Raw genomic sequence first — 20,663 nt, 5'->3', positions numbered from 1 at the left:
GGAATGACACACGTGCCTTGCCGGGGACTGAAGCGTGATGATGGGGGCTTTTTCACCCGAGCACCGGATTGGGTTTAGGGCTTTGCCAATCCCCCTCCCAGCACTGAGAACAGAGCTGAGGACCTGGTGGTCCTTGGAGACTTGGTCCACGGGCCACTCCCCTATCTCAATTAGCACTTACTATGTGCCAAGCACCGCTCTAAGCTCTGGGGTGGATACACGTTAATCAGGTAGGACACCGTCCCCGTCCCTCACGGGGCTCACGCTCTTAATCCCCATTTTACAGATGAGGTTACTGAGGTCCAGAGAAGTTGTGCGACTTGCCCAAGGTCACAGAGCAGACAGGTGGCAGAGTCGGGATTAGATCCTGGGTCCTTCTGACTCTCAGGTCCAAGCTCTATCACTAAGCCATCCCGCTGACTGTCCCCTCCCTACCCTCAGACTGACCCCAGTCTCCCCCACGTCCCTTAATCAATCGATCGATCAGTCGTATTTATTGAGCATCTACCGGATGCAGAGCACTGTACTAGGGGCTCGGGGGCATAAAATGTCACAGAGTTGGTAGACGTGTTCCCTGCCCACAAGGAGCTTACAGTCGAGAGAAGCTTACAGTCCACGATCTAAAAAGCGTGTCCCGGTGATTGGTTTCATCTGGTGGCTGCCCCATCCCCCCGGGGGAGACTGCCCCAACTAGCCCTCCCTCTCCAGAAGACCAGTGGATTCCAGGCTCTGAGAGTTGATGCCAGGCTTCTAGGAGATCGCCAAACTCCCCGCAACCTCATAGACCGATAGATTGGAAGGTGTCGATGCCACTTCAGGCAAAACCGGCACGAGCCCGGACATCCACCGTCCACCAGGCTTCCTCCATCCCCTGGGGAGCTGCATGGGGTTTCCAGAGGTATTCTCTCCACGGGGAGGAATCGGCCTTTTCACGCTTCACTCACTCTGTTCCGCCAGTCTGATCAGACCTCATCCTACTTAGGCGTGATTGTGTAAGTGTGAGCGTGGGTGGGAGTGTTAATGCGTGCGTGTGTTTATGTGCGACTGCAGAGCTGCTGCCCTATTGCTAAAATGTGCCTGTGCAGTTGTCTCAGATAATTGCCGCCTCTCTGCGTTTTTGTTTGCAAACTTCTGCATGCTATTACTCAACTCCAAATACGCAGTACTCTCTAGCTCTCCCCAAATCTCCAGCCCCGGCGCCTCAACTCCAGGGGGCCCTCATCACTGTTTCAGACTAGGGGGGCTACCTTGAAGTAGGAGCTGTGCCCCATTAGCTCTGCATCGCTCTGCATGCGTGTGTGTCTGTCTGTCTGCCTCATTTGCTTGTTGCACGGAAGCCGCCAGAGAAAGGCCAACGACAAATTCAGGGGAACAAATTCCACTTGCAACGAAATGCCCTTTCCCCCTGCCTTTGGGCAGCCGACCAAGGCCTGTGGAGTTAGGGTTGGGCAATCCAATCCTCCAAAGCTGAGTGCCACGACCCCTTTCATTCAGTCGTATTTACTGAGCACTTACTGTGTGCAGCACACTCTACTAAAAGCTTATTTCTCCAGGGACTTGGCCGGTCGTTTCCTGGCCAGATTTGGGGTTGGGGCACAGACCAGAGAGAGACTGGGGAGGGCTCCCGCCTCAAGCCACCCTCGTCAACCTATCAATCAGTGGTCTTTATTGAACACTTACTGTGTGCAGAGCACTGTACTAAGCGCTGGGGAGAGTACAAGACAATGGAATGAGCCTACATGTTTCCTGCCCACAACGAGCCCTCATCTGGAGGACTTTCGGGAGGCAAATTTGGGGTCTACTCTCACAGAGACCCCAAGGTCTAAACTGGTCCGGGAACTCGAGGATCACCTCGGGAGTCCCCTGGAGCAAATCGAACCCCCAGATCAACCTGAGAATCAAATGCATTTCCCGGGGTGCTCCAGGGCCGATGGGGCTGTTCTTCTCTCCAGTGTTGAACCAAATCCATTCTGTACCTGTAATTGGGTGAGCACTAACTTAGCCTCCGGAGCTGGGTGTGGGGGAATGAAGGAGGGGCAGGACTGCACCCCCGTGGATATTTACCAACGGGGTCCCCGTGGGGGGCTCTCGGGGGCTCCACCCCAGCACCCGCGGAACCACTACTGCACCCATGAAGGCGCTCTGCAAATACTAGGGAACGGGGATGGAAATCAGCAGGGTCCGAGGGCAGGACAGAGACAGTGCCGGAGCCTCCGCTGAAACTGCAAGACGAGAATGTGATTTAATGCTGACTGAAAGCCCGAGGGAGACAGAAAAATAATCCAGAATTTCAATGCCCCGAATGTCCCTGTGCTCTGAGATGACACTCCAGATCATTGGCGGGGATAACTGTGGGTCTTGACATGTATGTGTAATTTATTTAATTTAATACCTTGTTCTTTTTTTTTTTTTTTTGCTAATAAATGGTTTTAAATGTGTTCCTGAGTTGGACTTGTTGCTTTGGAAGTCATGGAAGGTGAGAGCTCAGAAAGCAAACCCGACCTTTCTCAGTAAGAGCTGCCTTTCTTCTGGTGAAGCGCCAGTCCCAGCTTGGTGGAGTGTCGGTCGAAAGGTCTGGGAGATGCGTACAATCCAAGCCAAGGGATGGAGCTTGGCCTAGTGAAAAGAGCACAGGCCTGGGAGTCTGAAGACTGGGGTTTTAATCCCAGCACTGCTGATGGCTTACTGGGTGACCTCGGGCAAGTCACTAAACCTCTCTGTGCCTCAGTTTCCTCAACTGTAAAATGGAGAAACCTGTTCTCCCTCCAAGTTAGACCGTGAGCCCCATGCAGGCCAGGGACTTTCTCCGACCTAATTAACTTGCACCTACCCCAGCTCTTGGAACAGTTTTAACACGAAGTAAGGGCTTATCAAATATCATAAAAATACCATAATTATAATTATTATTCTTCAGATGAGGATACTGAGGTGCAGAGAAGTTGTGACTTGTCCAAGATCACACAGCGGGCAAGTGGCAGGACTAGAACCCAAGTATCCTGACTCCCAATCCAGGACTTTTTCCACTAAGAGGCAGTAGTCAAGACTTGATGGAGAGTAATTTTACATAGCATCTTCTTTGCTTTTCCTCGCTTAGGCGGAGCCCCAGTTCGTCATATACATTCATTCATTGATTCGGTTGTACTTACTGAGCGCTTACTGTGTGCAAGGCACTGTACTAAGCACTTGGGAGTGTACAATATAACAACAGACACATTTCCTGCCCACGGCAAGCTCCTACATCATCTACATCCTTCATCAGTGGAATAGCTAGTGGTATTTATTAAGCATTTACTTTGTGCAGAGCACTCTGCTAAGCACTTGAGCACCATATAAGCACTTGTCCTCTTCCCCCCCTTCCTGAGTTTCTTTCCAAAGAGTCCTACGCTCTTTCTGAGCTATTATCTCATTATCCTCATTACACCCCCCAAGGAACTTTCATTCATTCATTCAATAGTATTTATTGAGCGCTTACTATGTGCAGAGCACTGTACTAAGCGCTTGGAATGAACAAGTCGGCAACAGATAGAGACAGTCCCTGCCGTTTGACGGGCTTAAGGTCTAATCGGGGGAGACGGGCGGACGAGAACAATGGCAATAAATAGAGTCAAGGGGAAGAACATCTCGTAAAAACATCTCGTAAAACTTGTTTAATGCTGTCAAGTCGTCTCCAACCCATAGTTAAGCCATGGACACAGCTCTCCCAGAATGACCCACTTCTATCATTCTGGTTTCTGCGATCGTTCTGTAGTATATCCATACAATTTTCTCGGTAAAAATATGAAAGTGTTTTCCATTGCCTCCTTCCATGTTGCAAAGTTCAGTCTCTGCCCTCGACTCTCTCCCATACCGCTGCTCTCCAGCACAGGTGAGCAGCTCTTGGGAAAACGAAAGCCTAGAGAAGTGGAATTGGACTCAAAGCCACTCAGCTTCTGGCAGCAGTTTTCTGTTCCAGGAACCACAGATCGTTGAAATATACTCCATTTCCCAAAAGAGTTCAACCCAGAGTTCAAAAAAAGGCTGCCACCCAGCAAATTGGTCTTGCTCTCTTTTCACTTAAACCAAAAAGGAATCGGCAAAAAGTAAATTTTGATATAATAATCTGGTTTTGAGTAATACAGTGGGGCCAGCACATACAAACATGGGTTTCTGACCCGACAACTGCATTCTCCTAAGGAGCTTCCAAGCAGACCTGAAGGCCAGGGTCAGATTAGGGCATTTATGGGCTGGTAATGTCCAGCCTATTCCCATTCATACACACTTGTTATCCCCCAAAGCAAACCTGCATACACACTTTCCTCCCCAACAATACTAACCACTACTTTTAGTGCAGCAGTTGCTAGGTGGAGGTAATCAATCAATTCATCAATCAATCAATCAATTGTATTTACTGAGCGCTTACTGTGTGCAGAGCTCTATATAACACACTTGGGAAAGTACAATAGATTAAGTAGACATGATTGGTGATCTTAAAGAGCTTTTTTTTTATGATATTTGTTAAGTGCTTACCAGGTGTCTAACAGTGTTCTAAGCGCTGGGGTAGATACGAGATACAGTCCATGTCTCTTGTAATAATGCTGGTATTCGTTAAGCGCTTACTATGTGCAGAGCACTGTTCTAAGCACTGGGGGAGATACAGGGTCATCAGGTTGTCCCACGTGAGGCTCACAGTCTTAATCCCCATTTTATAGATGAGGTAACTGAGTCACTGAGAAGTTAAGTGACTTGCCCACAGTCACACACCTGACAAGTGGCAGAGCAGGGACTCGAACCCATGACCTCTGACTCCCAAGCCCGGGCTCTTTCCATTGAGCCACGCTGCTTCTCATAATAATGGTGGTATTTGTTAAGTGCTTACTCTGTGCAAAGCACTGTTCTAAGCCCTGGAGGGATACAAGGCAATCAGGTCGTCCCACGTGGGGCTCACAGTTTTAATCCCCATTTTACAGATGAGGTAACTGAGGCACAGAGAGGTTAAGTGACCGGCCCAAAGCCACACAGCTGGGAAGCGGCAGAGCTGGAATTAGAACCCATGACCTCTGACTCCCAAGCCCGGGCTCTTTCCACTGAGCCACGCTGCTCCTCCTAATCTCCAGGCCCATTTATTTATTATTTATTATTATTATTATTATTTATCCATGCTTCTCATGTGGAGCTCACAGTCTTAATCCCCATTTTACAGATGAGATAAATGAGGCGTAGACAAGTTAACTGCTGTGTCGAAGGTCACACAGCAGACAAGTGTGGTCCGAATGAAATTAATGAAAGCACTTTTCCTATTCCGCCTTGATGATCATATATTATATCAGCCTCCTTGCTGAGCTCCCTGCCTCCTGACTCTCCCCACTCCAGTCCATACTGCGTTCTGCCGCCCGAATCATTTTCCTTCAAAAACGTTCAGACCACGTTTCCTCACTCCTCAAGAAACCCCAGTGGTTGCCCATCCACCTCCACATCAAACAAAAACTCTTCACCATTTGCTTTGAAGCACTTAATCGCCTTGCCCCCCCCTCCTACCAGCGTGGCTCAGTGGAAAGAGCACGGGCTTTGGAGTCAGGGCTCGTGAGTTCGAATCCCAGCTCTGCCACTTGTCGGCTGTGTGACTGTGGGCGAGTCACTTCACTTCTCTGTGCCTCAGTTCCCTCATCTGTAAAATGGGGATTGAGACTGTGAGCCCCACGTGGGACGACCTGATTCCCCTATGTCTACCCCAGCGCTTAGAACAGTGCTCGGCACATAGTAAGCGCTTAACAAATACCAACATTATTATTATTATTATTACCTGCCTCCCTCCTCTCCTACTACAACCCAGCCCACACACTTCATTCCTCTAACGCTAACCTTCTCACCGTGGCTCGGTGGAAAGAGCCTGGGCTCCGGAGTCAGAGGTCATGGGTTCGATTCCCGGCTCTGCCGCTTGTCAGCTGTGGGACCGTGGGCAAGTCACTTCACTTCTCTGTGCCTCAGTTACCTCATCTGGAAAATAGGGATTAACTGCGAGCCTCACGTGGGACGATCTGATGACCCCGTATCTACCCCAGCGCGTAGAACAGTGCTCTGCACATAGTAAGCGCTTAACAAATACCAACATTATTATTATTATTATCTATCTCACCGCCGACCTCTCCCCCACATCCTACCTCTGGCCCGGAACTCCTTCCCTCCTCATATCACCGTCCCCTTCCCCTCTCCTCAGCTAAGCCCTCTTTCCCCCCCTTTCCCTCTCCTCCTCCCCCTCTCCTTTCCCCTCCCCTCAGCACTGTACTCGCCCGCTCAACCGTATATGTTTTCATTACCCTATTCGTTTTGTTAATGAGATGTACGTCACCTTGATTCTATTTATTTGCTATTGTTTTAATGAGATGTTCATCCCCTCGATTCTATTTATCGCTGTTGTTTTTGTCCGTCTCCCCGATTAGACCGTCAGCCCGTCCAAGGGCGGGGACCGTCTCTATCTGTTACCGATTTGTCCATTCCAAGCGCTTAGTACGGTGCTCTGCACATAGTAAGCGCTCGATAAATACTACTGAATGAAGGAATATCAGACAGATAATTGCTCTTCCCTACTTCAAAACCTTATCGAGGGCACATCTCTTCCAAAAAGCCTTCCCTGCATAAGCCCTCCTCTCTTCTTCCCCCACCCCCTTCTACGCCACTCTCACTTGCTCCTTCATTCATCCTTCATACATCGATCAGCCCGTCAGCCCGTCAATGGGCAGGGACCGTCTCTATCTGTTGCCGATTTGTCCATTCCAAGCGCTCAGTCCAGTGCTCTGCATATAGTAAGCGCTCAATAAATTGAATGAATCCTCCCTCCCATCCCCAAATGTATATAACTGTATAGTATTGTAATCTATTTAGCTATTTATCTATTAAATTAATGACTGTCTCCCCCTCTAGACCGTGAGCTCGTTAGGGGCGGAATGTGTCTGTTGTCATATTGTACTCTCCCAAGAGTTTAGCCCAGTGTAAGCGCTCAGTAAATACGATCGAACGAGTGCACGAAAAGTGACGACGATGATGATGTCGGTATTAAGCGCTTACTCTGTGCAGAGCACTGTTCTAAGCGCCGGGGGAGATACGGGGTCATCAGGCTGTCCCACGTGAGGCTCACCGGTAATCCCCATTTTACAGAGGAGGTAACTGAGGCACAGAGAAGTGAAGTGACTTGCCCACGGTCACACAGTTGCTAGAGTTGGGATTAGAACCCAGGTCATCTGAGCCCCAGGCCCATGTTCTAACCACTTAAGTGGCTTGAAGAGGAGGGGAAGCAACTGAATGTAAAGATATATGTACGTAGGTGCTGTGGAGGTCGCGGGGGGGGGGGGGGGGGGGGGTGGTACCTAAGCACTTGGTGAATACACACTGAAGTGAATAGGGTGGGAAATGGGGTGGGGGGGGGATGGGAAATTAGTCAGGGAAGGCTTCCTGGAGGAGACGGAATTTAAGTAGGGCTTTGAAGATAGGAAGCGTAGTAGTCTGACGGGCTTGGGCGGGAAGGGAATTCCAGCCAGGAGGCGGGGGCTAGCAAGCGCTCAACAGTGGCAGAGAGGAGAGCCAGGAATGGTGATCAAGTTGGCATTAAGGTGTGCCAGCTGCACCGTAGAGGGAGAGGGAGCGAGCCTCGGATAGAAATTCCTTACCTTCGCCTCGAAAGCACTCGATCAGCTCGCCCCCTCCTACCTCGCTGATCTACCTCACTTCAACCCAACCCACACGCTTTGCTCTTCCGATATCAACCCACTCACTGTGCCTCAATCTCATCTGTCTTGCCGCCAACCCGACACTCCGTTGCTCACATCCTCCCTCCGGCCTGGAATTCCCTCTCCCGTCGTATCTGCCGGCCCATCCTCCCACCTTCGAAGCCCTTCTAAAATCGGATCTCCTCTCTATCTCATCCCCTCATCCTATTCTCCCTCCCTTTCGGGTCCTCCGCGCTCGTGGGACCGTACTGTACCCCTTAAACAGTCTGTTACTCGGCCCACTCCCAGCCCCACAGCACTTACGTAACGCAGGCTTAGACTCCGCCGCTTCCGGCATCTGTAGTTTATTTTAAAGTCTGCCTTCCCACTAGATGGTAAACTCTTTGAGGCCCGGGATCAGGTCTACCGGCTCTATTTTATTGTACCCTCCCATACCCGTAATAATCTGCACACGATAAGTGCTCAATAATAATAACATTGGATCTGTTGAGCGCTTCCTATGTGCCGAGCACTGTTCTAAGCGCTGGGGGAGATCCAGGGTCATCAGGTCGTCCCCCGTGAGGCTCACGGTTAATCCCCATTTTACAGATGAGGGAACTGCGGCCCAGAGAAGTGAAGTGACTCGCCCACGGGCACACAGCTGACAAGTGGCAGAGCCGGGAAATCTACCCCAGGGCTCAGTATAGTGCCCGGTACACAGTAAAAGTTTAACGAATTCCGTTAAAAAAGGGACACAAAAAAAATTCTCCGTGCCTCAGTTCCCTCATCTACAAAATGGAGAGCCAATACCCTGTTCTCCCTTCGACAGATTGCAAGCCTGATGTGGAATCTGATGACCTTAATAGTGTTGGTATTTGTTAAGCGCTTACTATGTGCAGAGCACCGTTCTGAGCACTGGGGTAGATACAGGGGAATCGGGTTGTCCCACGTGAGGCTCACAATTAATCCCCATATTACAGATGAGGTAACTGAGGCGCAGAGAAGTGAAGTGACTTGCCCACAGTCACACGGCTGACAAGTGGCAGACCTTGTATCTATGTCCACTGCTTAGTACAGTGCTTGGCCCAGAGTAAGCGCTTAACCAACACCACAATAAATATTGCTACTAGACATCCCTCTAGACTGTAAGCTTGTTATGGGTAGGGAAAGTGTCTGCTAATTCTGTTTTATAATAATAATAATATAACAATACTTTTCCTGCCCACAGTGAACTTACAGTCTGGGGGAGAGATAGACACTCATTAATTAATTCCGCAGGGCACTTGTCTACCAACTATACTAGCCCGGGCTTTGGAGTCAGAGATCGTGAGTTCGAATCCCAGCTCTGCCACTTGTCAGCTGTGTGACTGTGGGCGAGTCACTTCGCTTCTCTGGGCCTCAGTGACCTCATCTGGAAAATGGGGATGAAGACTGTGAGCCCCACGTGGGACAACCTGATTCCCCTGTGTCTACCCCAGCGCTTAGAACGGTGCTCGGCACATAGTAAGCGCTTAACAAATACCAACATTATTATTATTATATTTGTTAAGCGCTTACTATGAGCCAAGCACTGTACTAAGTGATGGGGTAGATGATTGAGACTTCGAGTCCCGTGCGGGACTGGAACTCGGCCCAGCCCCATTTGCTCGTATCCACTCCAGCAATCCGTACGGAGCCCGGCACATAAAAAGCGCTTAACAAATGCCATAATTATTGTTATCTTTATTATTATACAAGCCAACCGGGTAGGGCACAGTCCCTGTCCCGCACAGGGCTCCAGTCTTTATCCCCATTTTACAGATGAGGTAACCGAGGTCCGGAGAAGCGAAGTGTCTTCCCCAAGGTCACAGAGCTGACAAGTAGCAGAGTAGGGATCAGAACCCAAGACCTTCTGACTCCCGGGCCCGTGCTCCGTTCATTATGCCGTGCTGCTCCTATTATATTGTACTTTCCCAAGCGATCAAGCACTTAGTACAGTGCTCCGCACACAGTAAGCACTCAATAAATAGTAATAACGATGGTATTTGTTAAGCACTTACTATGTGCCTAGCCCTAATCTAAGCGCTGGGGTAGGGACAAGGTAATCGGGTTGTCCCCCGTGGGGCTCGTAGTCTTCATCCCCATTTTACAGATGCGGTAAGTGAAGCACGGCGAAGTGAAGTGACTTGCCCAGAGTCACCCGGCTGACAAGCGGTGGAGCCGGGATCAGAACCCGTGACCTCCGACTCCCAAGCCCGGGCTCTCTCCACCGAGTCACGATCGAATGACTCTGCACACTGCAAGCGCTCAATAAGTACGATGGAAGGAATGAATCAGCCCGGTGTCCGGCACACAGTAGGCGCTCGTTAAGGATGATTGAACGAATGGATCGGCACAGTGCTCTGCACCCAGTAAGCGCTCAGTAAGGACGACTGAACGAATGAATCATTACAGTGCTCAGTACAGTGATAATAATAATAATAATAATGTTGGTATTTGTTAAGCGCTTACTATGTGCCGAGCACCGTTCTAAGCGCTGGGGTAGACATAGGGGAATCAGGTTGTCCCACGTGGGGCTCACAGTTTTCATCCCCATTGTACAGATGAGGGAACTGAGGCACAGAGAAGTGAAGTGACTTGCCCACAGTCACACAGCCGACAAGTGGCAGAGCTGGGATTCGAACTCATGAGCCCTGACTCCAAAGCCCGTGCTCTTTCCACTGAGCCACACAGGGCTCGGCACCAAGTAAGCGCTCAATAAGGACGCTTGAACTGATGGATCGGCACGGTGCTCTGCACCCAGTAGGCGCTCGATAACATTCCAAGCGCTTAGTACAGTGCTCTGCACATAGTGAGCGCTCGATAAATACCATTGAACGAATAAGGACCGTTGAAGGAATGAATCAGTACAGTGCTCTGCACACAGTAAGCGCTCAATAAATACGATTGAATGAACAGGATCCGTACAGTGGCTTAGTGGAAAGAGCCCGGGCTTGGGAGTCAGAGGTCACGAGTTCGAATCCCAGCTCTGCCACCTGTCAGCTGTGTGGCCGTGGGCGAGTCACTTAACTTCTCGGTGCCTCAGTGACCTCATCTGTAAAATGGGGATTAAGACTGTGAGCCCCATGTGGGACAACCTGATCACCTTGTATCCCCCAGTGCTTAGAACAGTGCTTTGCACGTAGTAAGCGCTTAACAAATACCACCATTTATTTTTAAGTACGATTGAACGAATGGATGAGTATAGTGCTGTGCACACAGTAAGCGCTCGGTAAGGACGACAGGAGGAATGGATCAGCATAGTGCTCTGCGCACAGTAAGCGCTCAATAAATACGGTTGAACGAATGGATCGGTCCAGTGCTCTGCGCACAGTAAGCGCCCAATAAGGACGACAGAAGGAATGGATCAGAGAAGCAGCGTGGCTCAGTGGAAAGAGCCCGGCTTGGGAGTCAGAGGTCATGGGTTCGAAGCCCCGCTCTGCCACTTGTCAGCTGTGTGACTGTGGGCAAGCCACTTCACTTCTCTGGGCCTCAGTTCCCTCATCTGGAAAATGGGAATGAAGACTGTGAGCCTCACGTGGGACAACCTGATTCCCCCGGATCTCCCCCAGCGCTCAGAACGGCGCTCTGCCCATAGGAAGCGCTTAACCAATACCAACATCATTGTTATTATTATTATTATTATTATTATTATTACCTCATCTGTAAAATGGGGACTAAGGCTGTGAGCCTCAAGTGGGACAACCTGATTCCCCCGGATCTCCCCCAGCGCTCAGAACGGCGCTCTGCCCATAGGAAGCGCTTAACCAATACCAACATCATTGTTATTATTATTATTATTATTATTATTATTATTATTACCTCATCTGTAAAATGGGGACTAAGGCTGTGAGCCTCAAGTGGGACAACCTGATTCCCCCGGATCTCCCCCAGCGCTCAGAACGGCGCTCTGCCCATAGGAAGCGCTTAACCAATACCAACATCATTATTATTATTATCATTATTATCATTATTATCACCTCATCTGTAAAATGGGGATAAACTGTGAGCCCCAAGTGGGACAACCTGATTCCCCCGGATCTCCCCCAGCGCTCAGAGGGGCGCTCTGCCCATAGGAAGCGCTTAACCAATACCAACATGACGAGTAGTAAGCGCTCAGTCGGTGCCAGCGATTGATTGACTGAGCGGAGTTGAAAGGGGGGGGGGGGGGGAAAGAGGTCCGTGAACGAGAACTACAACTCCCAGAAGGCGTTTCGCGGGAGCTCGGCCGGCCATTGGCCGCGCGTAGCCGGGGGCGGGTTGTGATTGGCGGAGACGGGAAAGGGGCGGGGCGGGGCGGGGCGGGGCGGGGCGGGAGGGGAGTCCGAAGTCGGGCGGGTCGGGGATGGCGGGCCGGGGGCCGCTCAGCTGTCTGTCCGTCCTGCTCGGCGCCTTGCTCAGCGTCCTGCTCCTCCGCACCGCCACCTTCCCGGGCCCCCCCGAGCCGCGGGGCTGGCGCCCGGCCGGGGACCCCAACATCCCCGCCCGCCTCGGCGGGGACCAGCGCGCTCGGATGGAAACGTTGCTGCGAGGTGACCGGCCCCTCCCCGTCCCGCCTCCCCTCCGGGCAATCGCACTTAGTCGATTGGATTTATTAACAATAATACTAATAATAATAATAAGGATGGCATTTCGATAGGGTGTATTGAGCGCTTACTCTGGGCAGAGCGCTGGACTGAGCGCTTACAATTGGGCCACCGAGACGGTCCCTGCCCTTGGACGGGTTGACAGTCTAATGGGGGGAACTAGTCATTCATTCAATACAGTGTATTGAGCGCCTACTCTGGGCAGAGCGCTGGACTGAGCGCTTACAATTGGGCCACCGAGACGGTCCCTGCCCATGGACGGGCTGGCAGTCTAATCGGGGGAACTAGTCATTCTTTCAGTAGTATTTACTGAGCGCTTACTCTGTGCAGAGCGCTGGACTAAGCGCTTGGAATGGACAAATAGGTAACAGATAGAGACGGTCCCTGACCTTGGACGGGCCGACGGTCTAATCGGGGGAGGAGGACGGACAAAAACAATGCTAATAGTATTAACGTGTGTGGAACTGATGCTGATAATAATAATGTTGGTATTTGTTAAGCGCTTACTATGTGCAGAGCACTGTTCTAAGCGCTGGGGTGGATACAGGGTCATCAGGTCGCGTCCCACGTGAGGCTCACAGTTAATCCCCATTTTAGAGATGAGGGAACTGCGGCCCAGAGAAGTGAAGCGACTCGCCCACGGTCACCCAGCTGACAAGCGGCAGAGCCGGGAGTCGAACCCATGACCTCCGACTCCGAAGCCCGGGCTCTTTCCACTGAGCCACGCTGCTGTTAGCGCTGTCCTAAGCGCTGGGGGGTTGGCTACAGGGCGATCAGGCCGTCCCGCGTGGGGCTCCCGGTCTTCATCCCCATTTGACAGATGAGGGAACTGAGGCTCAGTGAAGTGACTTGCCCAAAGTCACCCAGCTGACAGGTGGTGGAGCCGGGATGAGAACCCAGGACCTCTGACTCCCAAGCCCGGGCTCTTTCCACTGAGCCACGCTGAGCGCTTACTAGGTGCAGAGCACTGGACTAAGCGGCTGGGAATGGACAACGGGGCGACAGAGAGAGACCATCCCTGCCCGATGGCGGGCTCGCGGTCTAGAAGGGGGAGACAGCAAAGCAAAACGGAACAAAACAAAAACAAGACCACATCATCAAGATAAATGGAATCCAGGGGACGTACACCTCATTAACAAAATAAATAGGGTGATAAATAATATATAGAAATGAGCACAGTGCAGAGGGGAAGGGGGAAGAGCTGAGGGTGGGGGGGAACAGAGGGAAAGGGAGGGCTCAGTCTGGGAAGGCCTCCAGGAGGAGGTGAACTCTCAGTAGGGTTTGGAAGAGGGGAAGAGAGTTAGTTTGGAGGACGTGAGGAGGAGGGGCGTTCCGGGACAGCGGTAGGACGTGGGCCAGGGGTCGACGGTGGGACGGGTTTATTGAGCCGCTCACCGTTGGCCGGGATTAGAACCCACGACCTCCGACTCCCAAGCCCGTGTCTCTGAGCTAGCTGTGGGCAGAGAACGCGTCCGATGTAAGCCCGGTGTGGGCGGAGATGGTCTCTCCTTATTGCTGAACTGTACTTTCCGAGCGCTTTGTACAATGCTCTGTGCACGCTAAGAGCTCAGTAAATACGATTGAAAGAATGAATGTGGCCCTCTCCCAAGCGCTCAGTACAGTGTGCGGAGTTTCCTAAGTGATTTGAATTCCTCAGGCCAAAAAGGGAGCCTGCAGAGAAAGGCTTTACCGAAGAGAGGGCCGTGGCTGGATGGAACAATGATAATTGTTGTTATTATTATTATTATTATTATTATTATTATTATCAGGTGCCGTCGAGTAATTTCCGATTCGTAGCGACTCCATGGATGTGCTTTCTCCAGAGCGTTCTGTCCTCTGCCATAATCCAAAACCTTTCTAACAGTTCTTCCGTTATCGCCGTTGTGGTCTCTATCCATCCAGCTGCCGGTCTGCCTCTTCCAGGTTTTCCCTAGACTTTTCCTAGCATCGGTGTCTTCTCCGGAGAATTAGTCCTCCTGAATGTGTGTCCAAAATATGCTAATCCGAGTCGAGTCATTCGGCTTTATTATTATTATTACAGTATCTGTTAAATGCTTACCATGTGCCAACGCTGTACTGAGCACTAGGGTAGGTACGAGTTAATCAAATCAGACATAGTCTCTCTCCCATAATAATATAATTATAAATGATGGTATCGGTTAAGAGCTTACTATGTGCCGGGCACTGTCCTAAGCCCCGAGGTGGTCACAAGCAAATCGGGTTGGACGCGGTCCCGGTCCCGTGTGGGACGCACGGTCTCAATCCCCATTTTAAGGATCAGGTGACGGAGGCTCGGGGAAGTGAAATAATAATAATAATGTTGGTATTTGTTATGTGCAGAGCACTGTTCTAAGCGCTGGGGGAGATACGGGGTCATCAGGTTGTCCCCCGTGAGGCTCACAGTCTTCATCCCCATTTTACAGAGGGGGTAACCGAGGCCCAGAGAAGTGAAGTGACTCGCCCACAGTCACACAGCTGACTAGTGGCGGAGTTCGGATTCGAACCCATGCCCTCTGACTCCCAAGCCCGGGCTCTCTCCACTGAGCCACGCTGCTTCTCTAGCCACGCTGCTTCTCTAATGACTCGCCCAAGTTCACACAGCAGAGCAGCGGCGAAGCTGGAATCAGAGCCGTTGACGTTCTGACTCCCCGGTCCGGGCTCTGTCCACAACGCCGCCGTGCTGCTTCTGAAACGACACAGTTGTCGCGGGTTTCAGCATTACTTCAAGATTGTAGGCTACATCACAGCTCACCTTACACTTTTAAGGAAACTGTAACTGGATATCTCCACTGTGTTTAAAGTAAGCAGCGTGAGCTAGTGGAAAGAGCACAGGCCTGGGAGTCGAGAGACCTGCGCTCTAAGCGAAGCTCCGCCGCTTGCCTGCTGTGTGACCTTGGGCAAGTCACTTCGCTTCTGTGTACCTGCATTTTCTCCTCTGTAAAATGGGGATTTAATACCTGTTCTCCCTTCCCCGTAGAGTGTAAGACCCATGTGGGGCAGAGACTCTCCCATCTGCTTAGGGTGCGTCTGTTCAGTACAGTGGTTCAGCCCGTTGTAAGTGTTTAACAGAAGCGGTTATTATTTTATGATTATATGGGAGCCGCCCAATCGTTCAGCCAAGTGTTTCTTAGTTTTCTGTGAAGGGCTCTGTACTAGAACCTTAGGGCCACAGGAACAAAGTCCCTGCCTGCGAGAAGCATAATCTGCCCCCAGTAAGCACTCAGTAAATACTGTTTGATTGATGGATAGATACGATCTCTGATAGGGAAGACCAGGCAGGCGGTTCGGTCCAAATAGGCGACGTAAGGACAAGAGTGAATCGGGGCACGCTGGGTTGGAGAGTGAGTGGAGTAATTAAGTGAAATCTTTTCTAGAGACGATGGACCTTGAGCTGAAATGTCCGGGAGGTGGGTGGAGGGGTATGGGGATACTCTAGCAGGGAGCAGGGAGGTTGTTTCATGCATAGGAAACTGGGCAAAATTTGGTTTAGATGAAGGAGGTTTGAAAATCCTGAGATCAAAGGGCTAGGAAAAATAGAGAGATGAAACGCCCCAGGGCCTCTGCCTGCCACTGCCTTGGCTTTGGGGAGAGCATTCAGGCTCCCTAAGGGGAAGCAAGAAATTATGAGGATCCCTTCAGGGAAACCAAAGGCCTTAGGGTCCCCTGTGATTCTTTCCCATTTTTTTCCATATCCAAAGGGCTTCTTCCCCGGGTACCCTTCCCCAACGGCTCAGAGAGCCGGTGGTTTTAGGGTATTTTCTGTTTGGTTGGCGTTTTTTTGGTACTTGTAAAGTGCTTATTATGTGCCAGGCACTGTACTGAGTGCTGGGGTAGTTACAGGATCAACTGGTTAGACAAAGTCCCTGTCCCACCTGGGGCTCGAAGACTTAGGTCAGAGGGAGGATGTTTTAATCCCCATTTTACAGATGAGGTAACTGAAGCACAGAGAAGTCAGGTGACTTGCCCAAGGTCACACGGCAGACAAGTGGTGAATCAGGGATTAGAATCCAGGTGCTGGCTCTTTCCAGGAGGCCATGCTGGCTTCTCATCCTGCGCCGCCTCCACTCCCTTCGCGGGAAGGAGAAAGCCCTCTCTGGGGGACAGACTTCCTTCTACACCGTAAACCCGGTGTGAGCAGGGATCGTCTCTCTCTATTGCTGAATTGTTCTTTCCAATAATAATCATAATAATGTTGGTATTTGTTAAGCGCTTACTATGTGCAGAGCACTGTTCTAAGCGCTGGGGTAGGTACAGGGTCATCAGGTTGTCCCCCGTGAGGCTCACAGTCTAATAATAATAATGTTGGTATTTGTTAAGCGCTTACTATGTGCCGAGCACTGTTCTAAGCGCTGGGGTGGACACAGGGGGATCAGGTTGTCCCACGTGGGGCTCACAGTCTTCATCCCCATTTTACAGGTGAGGGAACTGAGGCACAGAGAGGTTAAGTGACTCGCCCACAGTCACACAGCCGACAAGTGACAGAGCTGGGATTCGAACTCATGAGCCCTGACTCCAAAGCCCGTGCTCTTTCCACTGAGCCACGCTGCTTCTCCAATCTGAAGATTGGACAGTCTGAATCCCCATTTTCCAGATGAGGAAACTGAGGCCCAGAGAAGTGAAGTGACTTGCCCACAGTCACACAGCTGACAAGTGGCGGAGCGGGGATTCGAACCCATGACCTCTGGCTCCCAAGCCCGTGCTCCTTCCACTGAGCCACGCTGCTTCCAATGTTTAGTACAGTGCTCTGCACGCAGGGCTCCGTAAGTATGATTGATTGATTGAATGACAGCAGGGGCTTGGCCAGGTTCTGGGCCGGCCTTCCGTAGCGCTTGGCTGAGCTCAGCTTTCTCAGCTCAGATTTCATAGGAGGATTAAGGGAGAGTGCCTACGCAGACATATTCTTTTTTTTTCCGGTATTTGTTAAGCTCTTCCTCTGTGCCAGGCACTGTTCTAAGCACTTGGGTAGATCAATCGATCAATTGCATTTATTGAGCACTTACTGTGTGCAGAGCACCCTTATTAAGTGATCGGGAGAGTACAACACAACAAAATATACAAGCTAACCAAGTTGGGCCCAGTCCATGTCCCACGTGGGGGCTCACAGTCTTAATCCCTGTTCTGTGGATGAGGTAACTGAGGCGCAGAGAAGTTAAGTGACTTGGCACGGCAGAAAAGTGGCAGAGCCGGGATTAGAACGCGGGTCCTTCGACTCCCTGGCCCGTGCTCTCTCCACCAGGCCATCCCGCTTTTTTCTTCGAACCCGGCATCTTTATGGGTCGAAATCCAGGAGTCGGGCCCGGCTGAGTCAGCGGGGTGTACCTCCTAACTGATCCAAAGCCACAGGGAGAGCCCGTCTCGCTTCCTGGTAGGAGAGGTAGTCGGTCGGTCAATCAAAATTTTTTGAGCTCTTATACGTGTGCCAAGCACTCTGCTAAGCTCTTTGGAGAGTACAACATAGCAATAAACAGACACGTTCCCTGCCCCCAACGAGCTTACAGTCTGGAAGTAGGGCTCCAGCACTTAGTACGGTTCCTGTCACATAGTAAGTGCTTAACACACTTGTCAGCTGTGTGGCTGTGGGCAAGTCACTTCACTTCTCTGAGCCTCAGTTCCTTCATCTGTAAAATGGGGATTAAGACTGTGAGCCTCACGTGGGACAACCTGATTACCCTGTATCTACCCCAGCGCTTAGAACAGTGCTCGGCTCGGAGTAAGCGCTTAACAAATACCAACGTTATCGTTATCATTCCGTGCCCAAAACGAGTATCCGCGGTTTCTGATGTCTACGGTGTGCGGGGCGTGTACTGAGCCTAGACAGAGTCAATACCTTCGAGGAGTTTGCGACCTGATTCCATGGTTAAATAGGTTCTGCTCTTGGCTTTCTGCTCTGATAGAGGCACAGTCGCTTACGGCTGTCATTCTGTTCTCTTCTACCCTCTTAGGCAAACAATCTGTAAATAATTTTGTCCGTCTCCCTCTTTAGCTCTTTAGACTGTGAACATCTTGAGGTCAGGTAATGGCTGTCTTGCTTCTAACGTACTCTCCCAAATGCTCAGTGTAGTTCTTCCCCCTCAGTGGGTGCTCAAAAAATAGCCCTGTTTGAAACATAGATACCACTACAGATACACTTATGTACATATCTACGTATCCTTATATTCTGTTTGTCTCCCCTACCTGTAATTTATTTTAATATCTGCTTCCCCCTCTAGATTTTTAAGTTCCTCGAGGGCAGAGATTGTGTCTACTAACGTCATTGTACTCGCCCAAGTGCTCAGCACAGTGTTCTGCACACAACAGATGCTCAGTAAATACCACTGATTGAAATAGGTTTGGGTTCTGGTACGCCTGGTGTGGGGGGATAAGGATGAGTAGGATATCAAGGATGTCTTTGAAGAATCTTCCGGCTTGGATCCTCGGTCGAGACATTTGGCAGCATGGCTCAGTGGAAGGAGCCCGGGCTTGGGAGTCAGAGGTCATGGGTTCGAGTCCCGGCTCTGCCACCTGTCAGCTGTGTGACCGTGGGCAAGTTGCTTAACTTCTCTGGGCCTCGGTTACCTCATCTATAAAATGGGGATCAAGACCGTGAGCCCCACGTGGGACAACCTGCTACCCTTGTATCTGTTCCAGCGCTTAGGACAGTGCTCTGCACATAGTAAGCACTTAACAGATACCAACATTATTATTATTTGGTGTGTTCTGCTTCAGGGCTGGCCGCTCAGTCCTTCACCTGGGATTCTACTCTCTAACCTCTCCTCATCTGTCTTTGACAGAGGCGCTTCGGATCCCCACCGTGTCCTTCGGCCCTGATCAGTTGAACACTACGGCCCTGAAGGAGTTCAGCCAATTCATTCGGAAAGGTAACGGCCAAGCAGGCTCGGGGACAGGAGCTCTGAGTCGGGTAGAAGGAGTAGGAATTGGTGGGGGAAGAAGTGTTCCGTTAAAAAAAGTTCTCAGGGGGTCGAGTCAGAGGAGTTTGGCTTCGGAGCACACCTAGCCACCTGGGAGATGCAGGAAGCAGAGAAGCGGCACGGCCTAGTGGAGAGAGCACGGGCCTGGAAGTCAGAAGGACCTGAATTCTGATTCCGGCTCTGACATTTGTCTGCTGTGTGACCTTGGGCAAGTCGGTTAACTTTTCTGCGCCTCAGTTACCTCATCTGTAAAATGGGGATTGAGAACGTGAGCCCCACGTGGAGCTGGGACTGCGCCCAAACCGATTTGCTCGTATCCACCCCAGCACTCGATTCAGTGCCCGACACACAGTAAACAATTGGCGATTACCACGCTTATCATTATTGTTATTATTAGGAAATCCCTTTTCATTCTGGGCATCCCAGGCTTGGGAGAAAAAATCCAGGATGGAGTGTGGAGAACAAACTGACCCTCTGAAGAGACAGCACAGTCTAGTGGAAAGAGCGTGCGACTCGGGGTCAGGAGATCTGCTTCTAATTCTGGTCCTGTCACTTGCCTCTGGTGTGACCTTGGACAAATCACTGAACCTCCCTTGGTCTAAGTGAGGATAAAACACCTATTCTCCACCCCTCTTAGACTGTGAGCCCCAAATAGACAGTGTCCAAACTCCTTTTTTATGGTATTTGTTAAGTGCTTAATAGATGCCGGGTTCGTACTAAACGCTGATTATCTTATATCTACCCCGGTGCTTAGCAAGTACGTAAGAAATGCCTTTAGAAGGAATTAAACAGCAGGTTTGGAAGGGCCCTGCAAGTTGGTAGGTGACCTGCCAAGATCTATTTTTACATTTTCTCATTTGAAAGACACAGACCTCGAATGGTTATGTAGTCCAACCTTTCGCCTCTGGGCAGGTGAATGCTTCAACCATCCAAAACACGTGGCCTATCTTTTTTTATTATTAAAAACAAAATAATTCAGCCATTTCCTCAGATGTCTACTCCAATTTCTAAGTCCCCTGAGAATCAGGACGTCGGAGAAGCAGCGTGGCTCAGTGGAAAGAGCATGGGCTTTGGAGTCAGAAGTCATGAGTTCAAATCCCAGCTCTGCCACTTGTCAGCTGTGTGACCGTGGGCAAGTCACTTAACTTCTCTGTGCCTCAGTTACCTCATCTGTAAAATGGGGATTAAGACTGTGAGCCCCACGTGGGGCATCCTGATTCCCCTCTGTCTACCCCAGCGCTTAGAACAGTGCTCGGCACCTAGTAAGCGCTTAACAAATACCAACATTATTATCTTCACGATTGAATTTTCTGACTCTCGGAACTCTCTCGTGCTGCAATTTAAATTTATTTCCTTTGAGTTTATAACTGGTGAGGATCCTCCTCGATAAAAAAAAAAAAGAACCTTTCATATATCTTGAAGGTAGTTAGAAAGTCCCTTCTCTGTCTTCTCATTTCCAGACTAAACACCGT

The 20,663-nt window shown here is 50.5% G+C and overlaps 1 protein-coding gene across 2 annotated transcripts in view; it reads left to right on the top strand.

Moving 5' to 3' along the window:
* The first annotated feature begins 12,015 nt into the window (after nucleotides 1-12,015).
* Nucleotides 12,016-20,663, top strand: part of PM20D1 (peptidase M20 domain containing 1) — a 32,817-nt gene continuing 24,169 nt past the window's right edge. For both annotated transcript variants that reach the window (XM_029069930.1, XM_029069929.1), the window contains exons 1-2: nucleotides 12,016-12,229; nucleotides 19,054-19,140. In XM_029069930.1, the coding sequence (XP_028925763.1) occupies nucleotides 12,043-12,229; nucleotides 19,054-19,140 (274 nt within the window). In that variant the 5' untranslated portion in view covers nucleotides 12,016-12,042. The remainder of the gene's footprint in view (nucleotides 12,230-19,053; nucleotides 19,141-20,663) is intronic.

Source organism: Ornithorhynchus anatinus, chromosome 7 (assembly GCF_004115215.2).
Source record: "Ornithorhynchus anatinus isolate Pmale09 chromosome 7, mOrnAna1.pri.v4, whole genome shotgun sequence".
Classification (NCBI taxonomy): domain Eukaryota; kingdom Metazoa; phylum Chordata; class Mammalia; order Monotremata; family Ornithorhynchidae; genus Ornithorhynchus; species Ornithorhynchus anatinus.
Note: the sequence above shows the minus strand (reverse complement) of the source record. Positions and strands in the feature narration are given on the sequence as shown.